The 23,996-nt window shown below is 45.5% G+C and overlaps 1 protein-coding gene across 1 annotated transcript in view; it reads left to right on the plus strand.

Moving 5' to 3' along the window:
- Positions 1–474: 474 nt before the first annotated feature.
- Positions 475–23,996, plus strand: part of COL6A3 (collagen type VI alpha 3 chain) — a 93,838-nt gene continuing 70,316 nt past the window's right edge. The window contains exons 1-4 of the mRNA XM_069544117.1: positions 475–580; positions 835–1,066; positions 18,271–18,388; positions 19,887–20,504. Of these exons, the coding sequence (XP_069400218.1) occupies positions 18,301–18,388; positions 19,887–20,504 (706 nt within the window). The 5' untranslated portion in view covers positions 475–580; positions 835–1,066; positions 18,271–18,300. The remainder of the gene's footprint in view (positions 581–834; positions 1,067–18,270; positions 18,389–19,886; positions 20,505–23,996) is intronic.

Consider the following 23,996-nt stretch of genomic DNA (forward strand, 5'->3'; position numbering starts at 1 on the left):
TGATCTGAGCTCTGCTACAAAGCCAGGTTCTTCCCGTCTGTCAAATGGGACCATAATCTCACTTAAGAAAACATGACCTGTATCTATTTCAAAGGTGGAGAGAGATAACACATATCAAAGCACTGTGAACTGTACCAGCTTTGCAGAAACACAAGTTCTTTCTCAAGGGTCTTCCTGTAAATCTGAGCATGATAACCCTTCTTGTTCCCCTTGTGTGTGTCCTGGAGTTGGGACCTTTCGCTTCACAATCGGAATCATTATACACAGAATGACCAAAGGAAAAAAAAAAGGATGTAGCCTTTTTTTCTTGCCTTTTCACTGGCAAACAGAGCTTTGGTTAGCCGAACGCCAAGGCGATTTTAATGGCTGGTTTTTTAATATCTGAAAGGGGAGGTTATTAGGAGAAGTCTCAATTCAGAAACTTCAAGAAGTGGGAGGGTGTGGTAAGGGTGGACGGGGGAGACTGCATTTCCTGTTTTCCTTTCAGATGGTGTTGGGAAACACTGCTGGAAAACCATGGAGACCCATGAAAAAAATTCCAGAATTCATTCTTGTGGCCGCCGGGGGCCCAGCCCCAAAGGTGATGAGTAGAAGGGGTGGGTTTTTTTTTTTCAAGAGTTGGGGTTTGCAGGCGTCCAGCTCTGGGCTGGTGGGGTGAAGACAGCCTTCTGAGGTGACATCAGCTCGTGGTCCAGGCCAGAAGCGACAGAGCAGGAGTCTGGTTTTCATTTACAGTGTTGGGGCAGGCCCGCTGGGGAGGGGGAGAGGAGGGGGCGGAGGAGGGAGGAGGAGGAGCTGGAGGGAGCCTTGACTGTATCCCTGGACCCCGTCCAGTTTGCAGCTCAGTCCTCCACCAAAGGCCGCTCAGTTCTCCCGCGCGCCAGCCTCCTGCGAAGACCACGAGAGCAGCTTTCCGCCCGCCCAGGGTCCCCTCTCCCCGCCCGGGGTCCCCCCTCTCCTGCAGAAGGGAAAGGAGACGCAGCCCGTGGGGGAAAACCATGCGTCAGAATCGCACATAATTGAATATCGAAGCCCAGGGACGCAGGCTTCTCCAGGTTTGCTCAGGGTAAGTGCCCCTTCGCCCCTGTTCCCCTGGTTTCGGGTTTGTGGCCAGAGGGAAGGGCTTCAAACCCCGCTGACCGCGTCTCGATGGCTCTCAGGTTTTTGCCCTGAGAGTCCCTTTTCAGTAGGAGCTGTGGTCTCTGGAAGCTCCAGCTGATTTTTTCTTTCCCCGTGTGTGCCACCTGGGTCTCCCCTGGCGGGGCTGAGGGCTGGAGCTCCCGAGTCCTGCAGTGCGGTCTATTCTGTCCATCCTTCCCTGCTTTTTGGGCTCATGGTTTATTTTATTTGACGTTGCCTCCTCCTTCGAAAGCTCAGCTGGAATCTGAGAATCGGCTTTGTTTGCAGAAGTGCCTGTGCAGGGATCCCAGAGCCACTTTGGAGAGACTCTCTCCGAGGTGGCCGGTGTGGGGGGGCTGGCTGAGCGCCTCTGTTGCCCACCGGGAGACGGGGGTGACTTTGCTGTCCGGGCAAGGGGCAGGTGGAGGCTCCTCAGCTCTCACCGTCAGGGCTCCATCTTTTCAGGAATCTGAAGTCACTGCTGGTGCCTTGGTCCCCTCTGGGGTTGCCTAAAGGAGCTGCCAGGGTCAGAGGAGGAGAAGGAATTTGGTGTTTGGGCAGCAGGCCTGGTGGATAAGGCAGGGCCCCTGGGGCCATGAGCCGGCCTGCATTGCCCAGATGTGTGGCGCGTGCCAAGCCTGGAGGCCCTGGGGCTTGTTCCCCGGCTGGGAGGGTGGGGCCCCGGTCCTCTCGCCCAGGATGGAAAGTGTTCCCTGATAGTCACGAGTCTGCTCTGGGGACCTGTGTCAGGGGCTACTGTGTGCGGTGGGCTCCCTGAGAGGGCCCAGCGGAGCCCTGGGGGCTGTAAACAGAGATTGGCATTTCACAGCCAGCCCGAGGAGCGAGGAGCGAGGAGCGAGTTGAGAGGCTGGTCTGGACCCCAAGAACAAACTGCACTGGACGCAGGGGAGTGTCTTCCACCCAGTGGGGACTCGGCGGAGCTGGCCCTTGCCAGCCACTTCTCTTGCTGAACAGTTAACTCTGCACGAGAACCACTGGGTCCCATAGCTACAAGGGTGCTCGGACCCCAAAGGGAGAGACAGTTCTCACTCAGGGATCCCCCATCTCTGTGACTTTAAAAAACTGAACAGAAATGACTTTAAAATCAGGTTGTGTGTGTGTGGGTTTTTTTTTTTTTTTTTTTTGGTTCCTAAGCAAAATGTTATTGAAAACCAGCTGGTTGTTGGGTGCTATTGGAACTCCTGAGCTCTTTGGCTGGGCTAAAGAGAAAGGAAGAGACTCTTGGTGGGAGTGCTGAGGTGCGGCTCCCTGGCTTTAAAGATGCTCCTGGGCTCTGAGACACTCAGTTACTTGCAGAGGCCGTGGCACCAGTAGGTGGCTCAGAAGGCAGTCCAGTCTTTACCATTTCAGGGAGGCAGACGGCCCAACCGTGGAGGCCCCCTTACTAGCTTGCATCGCGATTTGAAATGTGCCATTTGATTCTGTTCTCCCAGGAGAGAATGCCCTCCTGTCATATTCTATGAAAAGTGATGGCGGAACTGGTGTATGCTCCCCAGGGTTCTCCCAGCTAACAGGGAGAGGAGTGCCAGGCGAGAGAGCTGGTCCCCAGAACAGACCTGGGTTTGCAACCAGAGCAGCTGGGCTGGCTTCCCGCATTCAGGCCACCTCTGGGGATGGGGCCCAGAGGGATGGGACCTGCATGCTGCCCCATTCCTGCGTGGACTTTGCTGAGGGTGAGGGCAGAGGGGTGGGAAGGTGAGGGGTGTTTGTAGGAATTCAAGATCTAGGAATGATCACATGGTCTCGAGCTCTTCTTTGTTGAGGCAAAGGTTTTCCATTACCAGAAGGTGTATTATTATTATTAATTTTCTCTCTCCACTCATGGCAGTGAGAAAATCATTGAGAAGATCCTGGGTGGAGAGGAGGCTTGGGGAAGAGTCTCATCACAGGGTGGTGAGGGTGGCTCTTCTTTTTCCAGTGGGGGAAATGGAAGGTGTGGCCACCCCCACCTTCCTGGGAGGTGGCCGGGGAAGCCTCTAGGATGTTAGCCCTTGGCCCCCGGCTCTTCCAGCACTTGGGAGGGTGTGTGCCCCACCCCACCATGCTTGTGGCCCTTAGTGGGTGAGATATATGGTGAATATCCAAACTGGGGGTCTTAAGGATGCTTTTGATGCCAGATAAGCATCTTTCTGAATAGGAATTGTTCTTATTTCTGCACCTCCCTTCGTTTTCAAAGTGTTGAGGATTCACTGCTTCTCATTCGCTCATCATAAGTGCCATCTGTGATTTTGTACCTTAGAACCTAATACATCACTGATGATAAAGTAGAAAGAAACTCCTCTATTTAACGGACAATTGATGGTGGGTTTGTGGCTCCAAGGAGGCTCCCCATCTGACTTTGATTTTAAAGCCAGCTTGAAATCAGACCTCCTGCCTTTTGAAAGTTAGCAGAGTTTCGCCCGGGAGGCTTCATCCATGCCCTCGCTCAACTGGTTAAAGTGATCTTTGTCATTATCCAGTTTTATGTGAAATTCCACATTTAGGATTTAAAATCCACTGGGAGGTCCTGAATTTGAAGGAGGCTGTCTTGCCCACATGCTAATCACTTTAGGCAAACGTTTCACTTGAAAAGTAGTGTCAGTTTCCTTTTTGGAAGAACCCAGGGATCGGTTATCTCTTGGGGAAGAATCTTGGGCGGGTTCCCATCTGAAGGGGACTTTCTGTCCCAGCAGCCTTTCCACCAAAACCTACAGGAGCGAAATTTTCACGGTGTCTTTGCTGTGGACAGCAGGCTGTAACACCCACACCACTGCTATGTAAATAGCTGAAGACCCGAGGAGCTGGCATTTTAAAAAATCCCATTAGCAGCTCTCACTTAAGGAAAGGAACACTCAAAAATGATGCAGGTTTTCAAGCAGGGAAGCTTAAAAAAGTTCCTGCTTCTTCAGACAGTCTTGGGCTGTCTTCATCCACTTTTCTAGATACGGATTCTCTCTTTCCAAACATCAGGGAGATGATCCTACCCTTTTAAGAAAAAAACCACTGTTTGTCCCCTCTGAACCAGGGGTGATGACCATCTGAAATTCAGGTAGCACCCGCCGCACCCCGATTTGCAAAGAGGAGTTCTTCTGGGGAATTCATTAATTTTTGAGAATGTAATTTGAATACCTTCTGGTCTCATTGGTCTGTTTCGGGAAGGACGGGAAAAGGTGAATTAGTGTCTTCCTCCTGGGAAAGCTTTTCCTGAACGTGCATTCTGCTTTCTGTCCTCTAGAGGGCGACGCATCCCTCTGAGCCCTGCGCGGTGCAGGGAGTCTGGGGGCTCACAGGCAACCTGTTGAGTTACGTCTCAGCAGAGCTCGTTGAGACTGTTTCAATACCTAGTTTTTAAAAAAAATGTGACTAATATCTGAAGTAAATGTGCCGTTAGGATTTCACTATTTTCTTTTGAGGTGAACGGCTGCTTGCGGTGAAGCAGGCTGTATCCAAAAGTACCCTCATGCAAGGGCGTTAACCAAGTAAGAACTTTTAGAGGAAGCATGTTGCTGGTATCTCCTGAGAAAGAGATTACACTAACACGACGCTTTTCCAGAACCCAGTCTGCTGTATCCGGGTAGGGTTTCTGAATTTTAGAAATAGAAGGGATGTTAAGACGGAACTAACCCAGTAACTCCCAAACTTTGGCCCATGCGTCTCATATTCCTTTAAGCTTAATAAACCCCATTGTGCTCCAGGGCGGGGAACTCTGGGGTGGGAGGAGGGGACAAAAATGTCTAAGACTCCGGCCCTGCCCTCGCCTTAGGGCACATTATTGACTTTGGCAGGCTATTGCCTTCCGTTTGGCTACTTGAAATATCCCCAAATTACTACCTTGGTGGATGTTCTGCCCACACCCTTGACACCTCAGATGAAGAAATGGAACCCAGAGGGATGAACGGCTTGTCTGAGGTCCCCAGAGTATTAGTTGCTCAGCCGTGTTCGACTCTTTGCGACCCCATGCGTTGCAGCCCGCCAGGCTCCTCTGTCTGTGGGATTTTCAGGCCAGAATACTGAAGTGGGTTGCCACTCACTTCTCTAGAGCATCTTCCCGATCTGGGTCCCAAAGCAGAATCAGCATTCCCTGGACATGCCAGTGTGCCCTCACAGGTGGGTGTTGAGGACCAGGAACATAACGCGAGAACACATCTTCAGGAGTACATTTTGGAGTATCACGAGAAGAAAGGTGCTTTTTTTGGCCATCGACCAATCTTTTATAGAGTATCATATTTTATTTAGCAGAGAGGTAATTGTTGCTTCAAAAAAAAAAAAAAAACTGGAAAGAAAAGAAAAAAGCAGAAAAATAGGACAAGTATGAAAAGTTCTGCCAAGCCCTCTCCCGAAGGCTGTTAGTCTTTCGTTGGGGCCTGGCTGCGTTTCACATAGTGTGATCCTGGTGTTCTCCTGAATTTTAAGATGTTTCATGAAGTACAGAGAAACATCTGCAAGGTAGGTGTGGCTAGGGAAAGGTCTGAAAGAAGTGCTTCTGTCCAGCCCCCCTGGTTCAGCCCATACCTTCGGTTTTCACGGACCCCGGGCATCGAGCATTGGCCACTGAAAGGGAGAGCTTGTGAACTGATTTAATTTCAAATGCAGAACTGAACAGCAGCTGGAGATGACTCAGGTCTCAAGAGAAGCCATTCCAGGAAACGGGCTTTCTCTTCTGCAATCCTCATCAGTTGATTCAGCAGCCCAGAGCCAGCTCAGCTAAGCCCACAGACACCCCCCCAACCAGCACTTGGTGGGCTCTCTGTTTCTCATGGGGGCAGAAGGAAACCCACCAGCAGTCAGAGCCTAGGGCAACAGATGGAAAAGCAGCCGCAGGACCACTGCTGGTTAGAGCATCGGGAGTCAGCCTCATTCTACACGTAAAGCTGGGGCGGCTGGGAGAGATGGACTGAACTTTACTGACTGAGACGGGAATGCAGTAGATTTTTTCCAAGCTATTATACTAAATCCACGGTGATATTTTATCAGCTACTTAAATTTAATTAAAATGAACTATTTAAAATAATTATCTGGACTTGAGCATGAATCAAATTAGAAAACAAACAAAAGTGGTTAAGATTCCCTTACCACCTGAGGACATTTTAGCCGCTTTGTTTGAACAGTCCTACAACAGAACCCCATGGTTTGGAGAGGCCAGTGGCCCCTAGTTCCTGGCTGGCGCAGGCAGGGAGGACATACCGGCATCTGCCCTGGAGCCGACAGCACCGTGTGTCACGTGGCAGGGATGGAACGGGACGTTCCTGCAATTCCTTTTGAAGCATCTTCTAAGGCATTCTCTTCCCTTACATTAAATCTGAACTAGTCTCTGCCTAATGCTTGTCACTAGCAAGAAAAACCTCACATTTAAAAGGGTAGAAAGTTATTTACGTGTGCATCGTGCTACCTAGTTTTTCCAACCACAGCGAACGTGGAACTTCCTGCTTTGTGTTTATTATCTTGGACCCTAGCAGTATGTCTTTAAATAAATTTCCGAATATCTGGGTGGTTAATCTGGAGGTTCTTCAAGGTGCCTTTATGGGGAAAAGGAAGGTGGACCCAGATGGTGCTTGGCAGAGCCTCATGGGCCCTCGTTCTGGGAAGAGGTTACCTGTGAGGGCACAGTCCCATCTTTCCTTTCTGGATCGCTCTATTCCAGGGTACGAGCTGCTGAACAGACTTTTTTTTTTCTTTTTTTCTAACAGGCACTTAAAAATTGAAGTATACTGTTGATTTACATGTTGTGTTTCAGGTGTACAGCAAAGTGATTCAGTTATACACACACGTTCTTTTTCAGATTCTTTTCCATTATGTTACTACAAAATATTGAGTAGAGTTCCCTGTGCATGCCTGCTCAGACAGTCCTGTCTGACTCTTAGAGCAACCCCGTAGACTGTAGCCCACCTGGCTCCCCTGTCCAGGGGATTTTCCAGGCAGGAATACTGGAGTGGGTTTCCATTTCCTACTAAAACAGTTCCCCGGGCTATGCAGGGAGTCCTTCCCGCGTGTCTGTGTTATATGCAGTGCTGTGTATCTGTTCATCTTAAAGCTCCTAATTTACGCTTCTCTCCCTTGGTAACCATGTTTGTTTTCTATGTCTGTGAGCCTGTTTCTGTTTTGTAAATAAGTCCATTTGTCTCATTTTTTAAGATTCCACATATAATGATTCCACATATCATGTTATTCCTCTTTCTCTGCCTGACTTACTTCACTTAATATGATAATCTGCAGGTCTATTCATGTTGCTGCAGATGACACGATTTCATTCTCTTTTATGACCGAGGAATATTCCACTGGGCATATATACCACATCTGTATCCATTTGTCTGTCGATGGACACTAAAAGTCTACAGATAATAAACGCTGGAGAGGGTGTGGAGAAAGGGGGAAGCCTCCTACACTGTTGGGAATATAAATTGGTGCAGCCACTATGGAGAACAGCATGGAATTTCCTTAAAAAACTAAAAATAGGTCGACTGTATGATCCAGCAATTCCATTCCTGGTGTATATCTGGAAAAGACAAAAACTCTACATTGAAAAGATGCATGTACCCCAGTGTTCATAGCAGCACTGTTTACGGTGGCTAGGACATGAACAGACATTGTTTTACATGACATTACCAGGAAGATCCAGATGTCTTGAATCTGATACTCAGTGTCTGACAAGGACACCAGTAAGTGGCAGTGAGCCCAGGCTGACACTTAGGATCAGAAGAATTAAGGTTTGCTGTCATAGGACACACCTTCAGAGCCTGGGAGATGATTGCTTACAGATGTGAATGTGTGGCTAATATTTTCTTCTGTAGCACAATTTCATGGAATGGAAATGTGAGATTCAAATTGTAAAATAAATGGTACAAAAGAAGCTTCTGATGCATTTCTTTGGAGGGGGTCTTCTTACAGTTGTTCCAAATTGCTTGCTTTAGAAGTTTCCCCCAAAGCTCTTTCAGTAGCAGTAATATGTTAAATTCCCATGTCCTCCCTCCCTAACTGAAGGATCTAATAAACCCTCTTTTAGCTTCCTCTCTGGGACAAGAATTTTCCCCAAGATTCAGAAAATAAAGAGAAGAAGAAAGAGGAGAAGGACAAGAGAAAGAGAGAGAGAATAGGGTGCTGCAAGCTGGCGGCCTCCGGGGTTGCGAGAAATGTGACTTTTCATCTCACAGCAGGTGGCAGGGCTCTCTGGCTGCGGTCTTCCACTATTTCCGCAGCTCCCACATAAAACAGGACAGTCAGGAGTTAACAGAGTGCTAGTACTTGATAGGAGGACCAGCCTGGTTTTAAAAAGCAGTGCTTGGAGAAGGCTAAATAAATGACTTCAAAATGGGAGCTCTGGATACATTTAAGTCTTTGTTGGAAAATGATTTCCTTGTGTGCATGTGTGTCTCTTTCTTAAAAAAGATTTCCAGACATGGAAAATGAAAAAGCTTTTGAGTAGACTTAATGAAAATTAATCTCATGAAATTGCAGAATAGCTTGGGAATGTCACTGGACTCTGAATGCAATTTTGAGTTGAAGGGCCATGGAGAGTAATCTTCATAATGAGAGGTGTCTTTTTAAGTTTCAAGTGGACAGCTATGAAAAGGAAAAAGGCATCTCAAATTCTTTTTAGAATGAGACCAGTTAAAAAAAAAAAAAGGCTTACTAATGCTCAATAGACAGATAAGAATTGAATGAAGTCCTAGGACTGGATCATAGGACTGGATCATAGGATCTATGACACAAAGCTGCATAACACCCCATCCAACCCAAGGGTCTTAGGCAGCCAATTCTGACTTTTTTCATATTTGAAAGGACAGCAGCAGACAAATGAATTCTGTTGATACAGAATCTGTGGTTTGTCACCACCAAAGAAATTAGGTCTGTTCCCACCCCCGCCAAAGAAAAGACATGGGGAGTTTCCTTGAGACTGGGGCCAAGTCTGGCACAGCCTCTTAGCATTTCCTGCCTTTGGGCTTTGGAAACGCAAACTTTCCTTAGGATTCTGGTTCAATCTTGTTTTTAAGTGGCAGTGGACAAAACACTTAGTCTCACCTGGGTTCAGTTTCCCAGCTATAAAATGAAGGAAAACACAGCCATGGGGCTGTGGGAGGAGGGCATGGGATCCCACCGCTGAGACAGGGGCTTAGCAAATATGACTTGTGCCCTCTTGTCTCTGTTTCTTGGGCGTGGAAGGGAGAGTTAGAGGATGACAATGAAGGGCAGGGAGTGGCTGCCTTGTTCCTCCTTATTAAAATGGACAAGCTGGGTGATCATTTGGGGAGATGATGTTTGACATCTTTTAATAATCTAAATGAGAGAAAAAAGTCTCCAAGATTGGTTGCCAAGAACTTCAGTTGTAAAAAGTGGGATGCCAAGACATGATAAACAATAGGAGAGATTTAGCTGCAAACAAAACCATGCGCAAATCTTCAGCAGCTGGGCTGGGCATGCTTGAGCCACATGACCGGCTCCCAAGCACTGCAGCAGGACGACTGTGGGGGAGCTGAAGGCATTCTTCCCACCTGGGAATTCAGCTCAGCCCAACATGTGAGCTCATCAATCATCCGTGGAGCCTGGAATCCTCACCGTCTGGCATTCAGGTCTTCTGTCTTGCTGCCAGAGCTGGGAGATCATCTCCCCCCTGCCCTCTCCTTGCCTCCTCCTCCTGTCTTCACCTCTCTTTCCCTTTCTTCAACATCTGGGTAGATTTTAGGGGAGGCAATCGCACCACACCATATATACTTTTCATTTCTTTGTGTCCCAATCAGAAGCACTTCATTTAGAAGTCTCCTCTACTAGAGATTAAGATCTCTGAAATAAAAATCTTAACACATATTTTTCAATCAATTTAAAGTGCATTTCCCCTAGAGTATAGTAGTAATTAATGCCTCAGAAGATTCCCTGGTGGCTCAGTGGTAATAATCTGCCTGCCAGTGCAGGAGACGTGGGTTCAATCCCTGGGAAGATTCCTTGGGGAAGAAAATGGCAACCCACTCTGGCATTCTTGCTGGGATAATCCCATGGGCAGAGGAGCCTTGCAGGCTACATATAGTCCAAGGGGTCTCAGAGAGTTGCACATGACTTAGCAACTAAACAACAAATCAGACTGGACAATTATTTTAGAATTTGTCAATAGAGACTCCACCCAGTGTTTAAGATATGGCAGAATACACGGGTTCCATGAAGTTGGATCTGATCCTGCTGTAAGACATAGGTCCATGGAATTCTCCAGGCCAGAATACCAGAGTGGGTAGCCTTTCCCTTCTCCAGGGGACCTTCCCAACCCAGGGATCAAACCCAGGTCTCCTGTATTGCAGATGGATTCTTTACCAGCTGAGCCACAAGGGGAGCCCAAGATATAGGTAGGGATGCTAAAAACAAGCAAAACCAGCAAAAACCACTCAACGCCCAATTCACCCATGCTCTCTGTCAAGACTGTCTACAGAGTTGCCTGAAGCTGGCCCCATCCCACACCCAGTGGCTGAACAGGTCTCGTCTCATATCCTATTTTTCCTTCATGGATTACATTGTCCAGTGCTTTGCAATGAGGTCCTATACTATTTTCATGCCCTCATTCCAAAACAAAACTACTACTTAAAATCCTGCATCTTGAACTGGACCTCCCAGAAGAGTTGCATCAGATCTTTTTCTTGAAGCAGTGGTGCTTAAACTTCAGGGGGTAGTTAGAAGAGATGAGGCCAGAATCACAGGTAAACATGGACCCTGTCCCCAGAAACCCCCACAGACACAGGTATGCTGTATACATTTGTGGGAGGTTGACAAATCCTTTGAAATCTGTGGATCCATATTAAAAAAAAAAGATTCTTGACCTATTAGAATATTACAAGTTGTCTTCAAAAGCACAGGCTATATTTCTAGAAAGAATTCAGTAAAATGTAAATAATGTAGGTGGACAATTTTCCCATAAAATAGTTTTCTAGTAGGATGATTATTGCTGATAAAGAAACCTGCCGTTCACTTTTAAGGGAAGGAATCAGGAGTAGCATATGTACGATGTACTTTTACACTGCTCTAAAGTGTGTATCCTCAACTGAGAAAATCTACAAAGACTACAATACTGTATGTGCTTTTTTTTTTTTTTCCCACTAAAGACAAACTCAGGAATAGGTCGAGCAGAATTTGAGAAAGAAAGGTATGGCTGGATGGAAAGGTCTGGAAGATTCCCAGGGTAGAGAACACCGGGGCAGTGCTGGGACAGTGGCTTGGTGGGTCATCCATAGTGAAGAAAGCAGAGCAGCCAGCCACGCGTGGGTTACTACATGTGCCTGTGGGGACTGCCCTGAGCACCGAGTAGGACTTGATTACAGTTTGGGGACCCTGTGGAACAAAAGCTCTGGATGCTGGGGAAATCCCTTCCTATATTATACAGATCCCTGTCTAACACGTGTCAACTATTTCAAGCCAAGAGGACTGGGCTGTGTTGCTGGAATGTTACCACCGGCTGTCACTTCACTGTGGAAAGAAATATGTTCTCTTGATGACTGGCCTTTTGATTATCTTCAGAACAACCTTTTCTTCTCACTGTTAATACATTTCCAAAAAAACAGTTGTATTGACGGGAGGTTTTGTATTAGCCACTGGTGTTGTGTCTTCAAGCTCCTGGAATTTGAATCACAGGGTAAATGTGTCTTATCACAGGTGATACTTTTGGTCAACTTCCCCGGGACATCCAAAGCAACTGCAGGACTTGGAATCCATGCTCTTGTTTACAGTTTTGTCTTTTTCCATTCCACCAGTTTGGCAGGCTGGACTGGCCCGGGGCCCACACTCTGCTCTTGCTATTCCTCACAGCTGGCCCCCAGCTCCTCCCTCTGGGCCTGACCTCAGACAGGAAAAACCACGAGGCTGAGCCCACTTCATCCACAACCTTGGGTGACCGCCTCAGCAAGGGGCTCTTTGCTCTCCTTCGCCCTCTGTGCTATCTTGCTACGAGGTCCATCTAGACACCAGTGCCCTGCCAAGGCCACGCCTCTACCAGACAGACTTGCCTCTGCTGTCATTAGTTCCACTGCTCTAGAATGAAACAGGAGAACCTGAGACCATCCTTAACATGTCTTCATCAGCAGTAAGGGACAATGGGATTCCTGAATTATGTATACAGTGGACAACCGTGAACGGAATCACCCAGCCCATGGCATGTCCATGGCAAGAGGAAAGTCAAGGTAGGAAGATCAAGCAGGTGCAGAAGCCTAGGCCTTAGGTGGAGTGGATTTCACAGCTCTGATGACACTATTAACAGTTGGGACAGAAATAACTTTTGTTCCAGGTCTCAGTGTTTGTATCAGATTCTTTTTCACTTTCCTGAGATTCAAGTCCTCTTCCCCAAACCTTAACATTTTGCTGGCAAACACTGTTTTTTCTTCCTTTCCGGTTGTTTTCTAGTGCCAAGGAAATGTTACGTTATTTAATTATAGGCGCACATACATATGCTTTAAAAAGATGTGTAGTTGTATTGTGTTCTTGTTTTAGAGAAAACTTAGGTCTTAAAGATTGGTGGTGGTGGTTTGGTTGCTAAGTCGTGTCTGACTCTTGTGATCCCGTGGACTGTAGCCCACGAGATTCCTCTGTCCGTGGGATTTCCCAGGTGAGAATCCTGGAGTGGGCTGCCATTTCCTTCTCTAGGGGATCCTCCCAGTCCAGGGACTGCCCTCCCACCTCCTGCATTGGCAGGTGCACTCTTTATCACTGAACCACCAGGGAGGCCCATCTTAAAGACCGTCACGTCTCAAAAAGGAGATGCCACATTTTTACCATTCCTGTTAAATTGCCGGCTACATTACAGGTGTACAATTCTGTTCAGTCACTCAGTCCTGTCCGACTCTTTGTGACCTCATGGACTGCAGCATGCCAGGCTTCCCTGTCCATTGCCAACTCCCAGAGTTTACTCAAACTCCTGTCCATCGAGTCGGTGATGCCATCCAACCATCTCATCCTCTGTCGTCCCTTCCTCCTCCCATCTTCAATCTTTTCCAGCATCAGGGTCTTTTCAAATGAATTGGTTCTTTGCATCAGGTGGCCACGGTATTGGAGTCTCAGTTTCAGCATCAGTTCTTCCAATGAATATTCAGGACTGATCTCCTTTAGGATTGACTGGTTGGATCTCCTTGAAGTCCAGGGGACTCTCAAGAGTCTTCTCCAACACCACAGTTCAAAAGCATCAATTCTTCAGCACTCAGCCTTCTTTATGGTCCAACTCTCACATCCATACATGACTACTGGAAAAACCATACCTTTGACTAGACAGACCTTTGTTGGCAAAGTAATGTCTTTGCTTTTTAATATGTTGTCTAAGTTGGTCGTAGCTTTTCTTCCAAGGAGCAAGTGTCTTTAAATTTCATGGCTGAAGTCACCATCTGCAGTGATTTTGGAGTCCCCCCAAATAAAGTCTCTCACTGCTTCCATTATTTCCCCATCTATTTGCCATGAAATGATGGGACCGGATACCATGATCTTAGTTTTCTGAATGTTGAGTTTTAAGCCAGCTTTTTCACTGTCCTCTTTCACTTTCATCAAGAGGCTCTTTAGTTCCTCTTCACTTCCTGCCATAAGGGTGATGTCATCTGCATATGTTTATTGCAGCCCAGCATTTCGCATGATGTACTCTGCATAGAAGTTAAATAAGCAGGGTGACAATATACAGCCTTGACGTACTCCTTTCCCTATTTGGAACGAGTCTGTTGTTCCATGTCCAGTTCTGTTGCTTCTTGACCTGCATACAGATTTCTCAGGATACAGGTAAGCTGGTCTGGTATTCCCATCTCTAAGAATTTTCCAAAGTTTGTTGTAATCCACACAAAAGCTTTGGCATAGTCGATAAAGCAGATGTTTTTCTGGAACTCTCTTGCTTTTTCGACGATCTAACAGATGTTGGCAATTTGATCTCTGGTTCCTCTGCCTTTTCTAAATCCAGCTTGAACATCTGGAAGTTCATGGTTCACTTACTGTTGAAGCCTGTCTTGGAGAATTTTGAGCATTACTTTGCTAGCATGTGGGATAAGTGCAATTGTGTGGCAGTTTGAATAGTCTTTGGCATTGCCTTTCTTTGGGATTGGAATGAAAACTGACCTTTTCCAGTCCTATGGACACTGCTGAGTTTTCCAAATTTGCTGGCATATTAAGTGCAGCACAATCCTCTTTTTCACAGCATCCTCTTTTAGGATTTGAAATAGTTCACCTGGAATTCCATTACCTCCACTAACTTTGTTTACAGTGATGCTTCCTAAGGTCCACTTGACTTCTCATTCCAGGATGTTTGGCTCTAGGTGACTGATCACACCATCATGGTTATCTGGGTCATGGAGATCTTTTTTGTATAGTTCTTCCGTGTATTCTTGCCACCTCTTCTTAATATCTTCTGCCTTTGTTAGGTCCATACCATTTCTGCCCTTTATTGTGCCCATCTTTGCATGAAGTGTTCCCTTGGTATCTCTAATTTTCTTGAAGAGATCTTTAGTCTTTTACATTCTGTTATTTTCCTGTATTTCTTTGCACTGATCACTGAGGAAGGCTTTCTTATCTCTCCTTGCTATTCTTTGGAACTCAGCATTCAAATGGGGTATATCTTTCCTTTTCTCTTTTGCCTTTAGCTTCTCTTCTTTTCTCAAGCTATTTGTAAGGCCTCCTCAGACGATCAACCATTTTGCCTTTTTGCATTTCTTTTCTTGGGAATGGTCTTGATCACCGCCTCCTGTACAATGTCATGAACTTTCATCCATAGTTCTTCAGGCACTCTTTCTATCAATCTAATCCCTTGAATCTGCTTGTCACTTCCACTGTATAAGCATAAGGGGTTTGATTTAGGTCATACCTGAATAGTCTAGAGGTTTTCCCTACTTTCTTCAATTTAAGTCTGAATTTGGCATTAAGGCGTTCATGATCTGAGCCACAGTCAGCTCCCAGTCTTGTTTTTTTCTGACTGTATAGAGCTTCTTCATCTTCTCCTGCAAAGAATATAATCAGCCTGATTTCAGTATTGGCCATCTGGTGATGTCCATGTGTAGAGTCTTCTCTTGTGTTGTTGGAAGAGGGTGTTTGCTATGACCAGTGCGTTCTCTTGGCAAAACTCTGTTAGGTGTACAGAATTACCCATAGTTTTTAAAAACCACAGGTAACTTCTCCTGTTTTTTTTTTTTTTTTAGGAATTGTAGTAAAACATTCATGATGTGAATTTTGCTATCTTAATTCTTTTTAAGTGAACAGTATATTCATGTTATCTATATGTACCTTGTCTACAACTGATGTCTAGAACTTTTTCATCTTGCCAAACTGAAACTCTTTACCCATTGGACAATGATTCCCCATTCCCCTCTCCCACCCTCTAGCAACCACCATTCCATTCTCTATTTCTCATAGCTTGACTATTTCAGATACCCCACGTCAGTGGAATCTCTTGGTGATTGACTCGTTTCAGTCGGCATAATGTCCTCAAAGTTCACTCATGTTGTAGCCTGTGACAAAACTTCTTCCTTTTATTTAAGGCTGAATAATATTTCTTTATATATACACACCACATTTTCTCCATTCATCTACTGATGGGCATTTATTTGATGTTATTTCTACCCTGTGACCAGGTGGCACAGTGGTAAAGAATCCACCTGCCAGTGCAGGAGATGCAAGAGGTGTGGGTTTGATTCCTGGGTTGGGAAGATCCCCTGGAGGAGGAAATGGCAACCATTTCCAGTATTCTTGCCTGGGAAATTCCATGGACAAAGGAGCCTGGCGGGCTACAGACCAGGGGATCTCAAGGAGTGAAATATGACTGAGTATGCACGCGTGGCTGTTTCCATCTGCTGGCTATTGTAAATAACGCTGCGTTAAACTTGGGTGTGAACATATCGCTTCAAAATCTTATTTTCAGTTATTTTGGATACATACCCAGAAGTAGGACTGATGGGCTATATGGTAACTGCACTTTTAACTTTTTGAGGAAACTCCATATAATTTTCTGTAGTGGCTGCAACATTTTCCATTCACACTAATGGTGCCTAAGAGTTCCAGCATTTTCACACTCTCATCAACACTTGTTTACTATCTTTTTGATAGTGGCCATCTCAGTGGGTGTGAGATAATATCTCACTGTGGTTTTGATTTTCATTTCTCTGATGCTGAGTATTCGTTCATATTCTTATTGGCCATTTGTATGCCTTCTTTGGAGAAATGTCTATTCAAGTCCTTTATTTTTAAATCAGAGTTTGTTGTTATCATTATAAAGTTGTGGGTGCTCTTTATATATTCTTGATGTGAAGCCCTTATCAGTTATATGGTTTGCAAACATTTTCTCCCATTCTGTAGGTTGCCTATTCTTTCTGTTGACTGTTTCCTTTGCTGTGAAAAGTTTGATAAAGTACCATTCTCTCATTTGGGCTTTCCTGGAGGCTCAGTGGTTAAGAATCACCTGCAATGTAGGAAATGTGGGTTTGATCCCTGGGTCACGAAGATCCCCTGGAGAAGGAAATGGCAACCCACTCCAGTAGTCTTGCCTGGGAAATCCCATGGACAGAGGCGCCTGGTGGGCTACAGTCCAGGGGCTGCAAAGAGCCAGACATGATTTGGTGACTAGACAATAATACAGTACCATTTGTCTGTCCTTGCTCTGGTTGTCTGTGCTTGTGGTAACATATGGAAAAAATCATTACCAAATCCAATGGTATGAAGACTTTTCTCCTATATTTTCTTCTAGATGTTTAGTAGTCTTAGGTCTTACATTTAGATTTTTAATCCACTTTGTGTTAGTTCTTTATAAGTGGTGTGAGGTAAGGATCCAGGTTCCTTTTTCTTTTTGCATGTGGGCATGCAGGCTTCCCAGCATCATTTGTTGAAGGGACTATCCTAGGCTCCCTCCCCTCCAGGCTGCTGCATGGCATTGGGCAGGGTTCCCTGTGCTGTGCAGCGGGTCCTTATTGGTTGGTTGTTCATTTTGAGTGTAGCCATGCATACCTGTCTATCCCAAACTCTTTTATAGGTGCTGTTGGTTTGTTTTTTTTGTTTGCAGTTTGAATATATCTACTTGAATGAATTAAAAAAATAACTACTAATTTTGATTGGCACACTCCTCCTCTCTAATGCTTCTGTGCAAGCCTCTGACCAGGGAACCCCTGACAAGTCTGGGTAGGGGTAAGAAGAGTCATTGACTCACATGCACAGATGCAGCAAGGACCAGCTCCAGAATCTGTGCGCTTGGTGCAAAGTGAACATGAAGGGTCTTTGCCCTGAAGTTATTAAGACTTTTAAGCAACACCAAACCATTATACCAAGCATGGGGTCCTGTGAGACTGCACAGGTCAGATATCCATAACCTAAGAAAGAGTCAGGGGAAACCGAGCCTTGGATCAACGGGAAGAGAAAAGAGGTGATGTCTTGCAAGGGGACCTAAGTGGAGAAGACCTAGGCCTGTTCTTTGGAGGGTCATTAGGAAAAGCCAAGACCCTCGAGCTGAGCTCACTGGAGATTGGAGGGTGACGAAGGTGTGTTGTGGGTGGGGATGCTGTGAGGTGCGGGGTGGGAAGAAGGTGGTGTTTGCTTGAAGGGAAAAGGGAGCGTGCCACCAACTACTGGGCCCATCCAGACATGACCCTGGCTGGCTGGATGTCAAGTTTGCAGGGAGACCACGCTACAAGGCTGTCAGCCCTCAGGACTGGCTTCAGTCTTGCTAATTCAGTATCTCTGGACATGCTCCACTCTGCGACTGGAACTGGGCACACAGCAGGTTTTTGTTGGAGGAAAAGTGGTAAATAGTAACGGAGAATAAAGGCAAGATTCAAAACGGTCCCAGCTGCTGTGGTGTTTTTGCGCACAATGGGATGCAAACAAAGCCCAATCTCTCCAAGAAGTGGAGCTTCCCAGTGGGATTCCTGTAGACGTGCCTGACAGGCCGGGCATCAGCAGCCTCCCCTTTGTGCCTCTGGGTGCCCTTCCTCCCCACCCTTTGTCATTTTGCCATATGCTTCATGATATGCTATTGTTACCTGCCTTAACTTGAGAGAAAAAAAGGTTGAACTGCACAGTTTCTTAGCTATGGCCAAAGTCCTACGGACACTAGATTCAGAGACTCCGTGTCTCTGTTTAGCTTAAACTGTTTTTCATCCAAGGGATAAATCCTTGATTCACTTGTTAGTAACTGGAGAGTCAAAACCTGATGGCTCTCATCTCCCCTGTTTTCTCTCGTAGGTTCTCACGTGGTGCTTAGACAAAATCAAAATGAGGAAACATCGGCATTTGCCCTTAGTGGCCATTCTTTGCCTCTTTTTCTCAGGCTTCTCCTTTACTCATGGTCAACAACAACCAGGTAAGATCCAGAATCACCTCTTTATTTTATTAAGAGGGACAGCATTCTGTTTTAGATCTCAGACATCATGAGCTGGAGAGAGAGCTTAGATAGGCTTTGAAGAGAGAGCCAAGCCATTGATTCAGGGTGTTCATTTATTTTACAGACTTTCTCAGCTCCTCTTTATCCAGGTGTGAGAGAGAGACTTTTTTTTAAATGGAAACTTGGGTTTGCTGTCTTGGTGGTGGGTTGCAAGTGGTTTGTTTTTACATTGGGTGTGAGCAGAAAGTTTGTATCGAAAATATTTTGCCATTGGAAGAGCTTTTCCACATTTCTGGCACTGGTTAGTGTCTCAGCACATAAATCCCAGAGAAGACAATGATTAAGAGTAAAAATTGTATTTTCTGAAAAACAAAACAAAACAAAACAAAAATACCAGTCTTTCTCACTCTGGACACAGAAAGACATTTTTTATTTAGAATCATCAAATCTTTAAAAAAGTCAGTTTCCTGAAACTGTGTAAAAATAGATCCTACCTAATCTTATTAAGAACTTGCAGAGTTCTGGAAAAATGAGAAATGGTGTATGCGTTACAAGCTCGGAAGGTTTGACTTGGGTCCCTCTCCTTGTCTTGATGGGGTTCTTCCTCCAGATCTGGTAGTTCTTAGCAGGGAGGTGAGGACCACCCCAATGCCAGGGGAACATGGGTTGGGGCATCAGGTCAGCCCCAGGTAAGTAGAGTCCAGGAGTCTGCTGTGCCCCGCCAGCCTGGCCCAGGACAGGAGGGCATTCCCTAGCCACTCACAGCCTGGAACCTGGAGCCTCCTGCTCCTACTTTTTGAGAGACCTGGATTCATCTTTGAAAGGGGTGAATACTGTTCAACGTCTCAGAGGGCTTAGATGGCTCTGAAATGTCGTATTGAGTTAAGGTACCTTTCTTCCTGCTAGGGAATCTCAGCAAAGAAACAAACAAACAAAAAACAAGCCTTTGCCCTTTGCTACCGTTATACAAGTCTTCTTCACTTAAGATGTATTCATGACATTTACTTTTCTTGCAAATTTCCCAAAGCATGGGAGACTAGTTCAGGTAAAACAGTAGTATGTTTCAGTATTCCATTTTGCCAAGGCCCCAGACTGAAGAATGAGCTTCTAAGGTGATGTTTGGTTATCTGGAGTAGGATATCCTTCCTGTCTGATCAGGTGGGTCTTGGGGTTCAAACTGCCACAAGGAATCATCTAGAGGTAAAGGGCACCCCAGGGAACGTTTGTCCCCATTCTGGAACCTGCTACTGGTTCATGTGTGGCAGTCATTGTATATGGAACTTGGGCCAGTGACTGGGCACCAGCAGCTGCTGAGTCCACGTGTCCAGGTCCCCGTGTCTCAGGTAAGTCAGTGTCCCCACCTGCCTCACACGTGATGCGTAAATTATTCAGTCACAGCAACGTAGAAACTGAGTGAGCTGATGGGAGGTCATTTGTTGAACAGGAGAAACATCTAAACCAATGTCTTCTTTTAAAGATGTCAAAAATGGTGCCGCTGCCGATATAATATTTCTAGTGGATTCCTCTTGGAGCATTGGCAAGGAACATTTCCAACTTGTTCGAGAGTTTCTATATGATGTTATAGAATCTTTAGCAGTGGGAGACAATGATTTCCGTTTTGCTCTGGTCCAGTTCAACGGCAACCCACATACCGAGTTCCTGTTCAATACGTATCGTTCTAAACAAGAAGTCCTCTCCCATGTTTCCAACATGTCTTATATTGGGGGCAGCAATCAGACTGGAAAAGGATTAGCATACGTAATGCAGAACCACCTCACTGAGGCTGCCGGAAGCCGGGCCAGTGACGGAGTCCCTCAGGTTATCGTAGTGTTAACCCATGGACACTCGGAGGACGGCTTTGCTCTACCCTCAGCGGAACTTAAGTCTGCTGATGTTAACGTGTTTGCAATTGGAGTTGAGGATGCAGATGAAGGAGCCTTAAAAGAAATAGCAAGTGAACCGCTCAATATGCATGTTTTCAACCTAGAGAATTTTACCTCACTTCATGACATAGTAGGAAACTTAGTGGCCTGTGTGCATTCATCCATGACTCCAGAAAGGGCTGGAGGCACAGAGACCCCTAAAGACATCACAGGTAATGGCAACGTCACCAACCTGCTGCCTGCCTCGCTCTTCTTCTGGAGATAAGCTTGGCAACCGCTGGCATTAAGGCAATCCTCTTGCTAAAAGGCGGTGGGGTGGATTAGGGAAGAGATGCCTGTTCACAGGCCTAAAAACAAAGGTTTGAATATTCTCTGTCATCCCCTTCCAAAATAGAGCATTCACTCCCTCCAAAAGGAGTTCTGCCTTTAAAACAATTAATATTCCAACTCCAAAAAACACACATGCTGATATTATGACCCCACAAGCAGTGCTTCTTGGACAAAAAGCCTCAGCGTGGCTGGGCAGGACTTTGACAAAAGTCCCTCCATTTGTTCCTGGGAAAGAGTCTATTTCCTTTAAAGAAAGCTCAGGGTCTGAAAGAGCTCAAGTGAGAGGGGAAGCGGGCATCCACTTTTGGGTCCAGTGAAGCAACACACAGAGCTCCTCTCTTTGACGCTATGGAATTTATTTCAAAGACTTGATAGACTCAGAACTGTGAGAAGCCTTAGAGATTTGTTGTTCAGTCGCTCAGTTGTGTCCGACTCTTTGCGACCCCGTGGACTGCAGCATGCCAGGCTTTCCTGTCCTTCCGTAAGTCCATCTCCTGGAGTTTGCTCAAACTCATGTCCATTGAGTCGGTGATGCCATCCAACCATCTCATCCTCTCTTGTCCCCTTCGCCTCCTGCCCTCAGTCTTTCCCAGCATCAGGGTCTTTTCCGGTGAGTCGGCTCTTGGAAGCCTTAGAGATGATCCAGTCCCAGTCTATTTTGTAGGAATTGAGTCCAGGAGCTGAAGTCACTTATGTGTTGGCTCTGGATGGGGTTTTTCTCTCTTCTCCTCCACACTGCCACCATCATTGTACCCACAGAGATGCTTCTGATTCCAGTGGTTCTCGTCAGTGTCCTGATGTTTGTGTGTTCATGTCCAGTGACATGCAGAGAACTAATTGTCTGGCAAGTTACTTAACCAGTCACCCCCATTAGCTTTCTTGCCAGTGCAAAGAGACTCATAGGGAAGGAATTCCATGTAAATTTACATGTGTTGCACCACTGCGATTTTGAGCAATGCCCAGGACTAGGTTTCCTCATCAGCAACAGGCAGGGTGGAGGGAATTCTAGAATGGGCAGAAAGTTAAGGTGGAACCAAGGGCCTCTTACCGAGATCAGTTCCAGAAGGAGAGATGTGCATCCCCCAGGATGAAGGGAAAGGAGAAGAACGAGATCAGAAGGAAAAGGAGAAGAAAGGGGTCATGTAGCTAAGATATTGAAGTGGAAAGGGAAGAAGCTGGGAGAGTTCAGCTAGAGCTGGCATCAGTCATTTCAATAAGAGATGACAAAGCAGGAGACACAGTGGTGTTTGGGCGTGTAGAGTAAGCTGAGCTAATTTTGTTCCAGAAGTTGTGCATAAGATGGTTTCCCCAGTGGTTACCTGTGATGTCAGCTTTGATAGGGGTGGAAGGACTCATGGCGCTACCAGTGGGTCTGCTTCTAAGAGAGTAGTGAGGGACAGTCTGGATGATTTGCGTTAGACCTGAAGGTCATTCCCTGCTTCAAATGGTGTGTCTCACCTCTGCCTTGTGACACTAGTGTCAACTCTGCCAGATTATAGGGAAAGAAGGTGGCACTCCAAGAGCACCCCAAACCAAACACTGCAGGTTACAAGGAGATTACAAGATGGCAAGTCTAATGACCTTCTGCGTTCGCTACAATGTCCACTAATCATTGCATTTCTGAACACAACTCATCCATGTCAAAAATCAATGAAGAGGATTAGGAGCGAAATGGAACATCTTCTCTTTATTGATGTTTTGGCCAATTCAAGAAAATGGGTGGATGAGTTTGCCTTTATGTTTAACCATTATATAAATGGATAAACAATTAGATTACCACATTAATGCAAAATAAGCCTATCAACATAGTCTCTTTCCACACAGATGACAAAACCTTTGTTTTTATGCCAAGAAAGCATCTCTGTCTTCTAGTGCCCAAGCCACTAGCAGCACCAGGGTGGAATATTAATCCATTTATATTGTCTTTTCTAATTAACTTTACTCTGTAATTTCTCTTGTATCATGTTCCACTGCGTGTTCCACAGCAGGAAAAAAAAAAAAATCCTTTCTTAAAGTTTTTGGAAAAGGTAGTCAGGAAGCCATTATGGAGATAGCTAATAAGTTAGGGCCATTTCTTTCCATTATCTGTCCACTAGGTAACTTCCCCCCACCAATGTACATATGATCATCACTGTTCTTAATGAACTCTACTCAAGCAATCCCTGAAAGTTGTGCTTTTGAAAATCCCTTTTATAAATGGACATAAGATACAAAAGCTTTACTATAACAAAAGCTAAAAAGGTGGCCTACATTCAGTGAGGACGAGTTTTCTTTTCTTTACAAAACAAAGATTTAGAAAACTAGCAAAACCTATCTGCGATTTTGTGTTTGCATAAGAAATACAAATATGATCTTTTATATTTTTCTTGAAAAAAGGAGCATCCCACTAGCTAAAGAAGGCACTGTGTTCACACCAGTGTGCTCAGGAAAAGTGTTTCCAACAATGTTGAAAGCCCCTTCAATTTTTCCATGGATATTTCAAAACTTTTCCATAGAAAATACCACTGAGGGTGTGATACTAATACATGAGCCATAAAAGTAGAAAACCAGACAGTTTCATATGTTAAACGTTAGAAAGATCTGATTCCTCTTAGAGTTAATATTGGTCCCTGGTGTGCCTTGCTGTACACAAGAACCCGTGAATGCGTGTCTGTTTGAGGCTTCAGCTCTCCTGGATAACAGCATGCCCTTGTGTGTGTCCCATCATGTGCATAAGAGAACAATGTTGTTTTTTCAGTGATGACAAATTATCCAACATTTTTCTATGACCTGCTGCTGTTCAGCTTTTTAGAAGACAACACTCAAGGGTTTTCCCTCAGTGTTTGTTTATCTTATTTATTCTATTGTGGACTGCAATCAAAAAGGAAGTAACAAATTAATAAGGAATGAGTCATCCTGCGATTTAGGGGTCATTTTCCTTTTACTGATCTTAGGCTCAGAGTTAGTCTTTCCTGAAAAGGTCTTGGTTTGGTAAGTAAGGGGTAAATCTTCCTTTGTCCCTCAGGGTCATTGGCTTAGGTCTGGGCAGTGCTGAGGAATTTTGTGGTATGGTTTGCGGAGCCTGGAACTCCTGGGAGAAAGTGAGCCATTGCTATAGCCTGCAGTGTAATTCACACTGCTGGAGCCACATCCTCCCAAAGGTCCCTCGGGAACCTTGTGGTTCCACCGAAGAGTAAAATGCTCTGGAATTCTTAGCAAAGGCTAAGTTAATCTCTTATATGATCTTACAAGATATTTCCACACTAGTATCTTTCCCTATGCAAGGAATTCCTCTGCAAAATTGTTGTTAGGGGTTTCTTGCCTGTAAGCAGAGAAAAAGACCAGTTCTGATTCCAGTAATCCTAATTCCAGCCATTCCTGGTTCAGTTTACCCA

This window comes from Ovis canadensis, chromosome 1 (assembly GCF_042477335.2).
Source record: "Ovis canadensis isolate MfBH-ARS-UI-01 breed Bighorn chromosome 1, ARS-UI_OviCan_v2, whole genome shotgun sequence".
Taxonomy (NCBI): domain Eukaryota; kingdom Metazoa; phylum Chordata; class Mammalia; order Artiodactyla; family Bovidae; genus Ovis; species Ovis canadensis.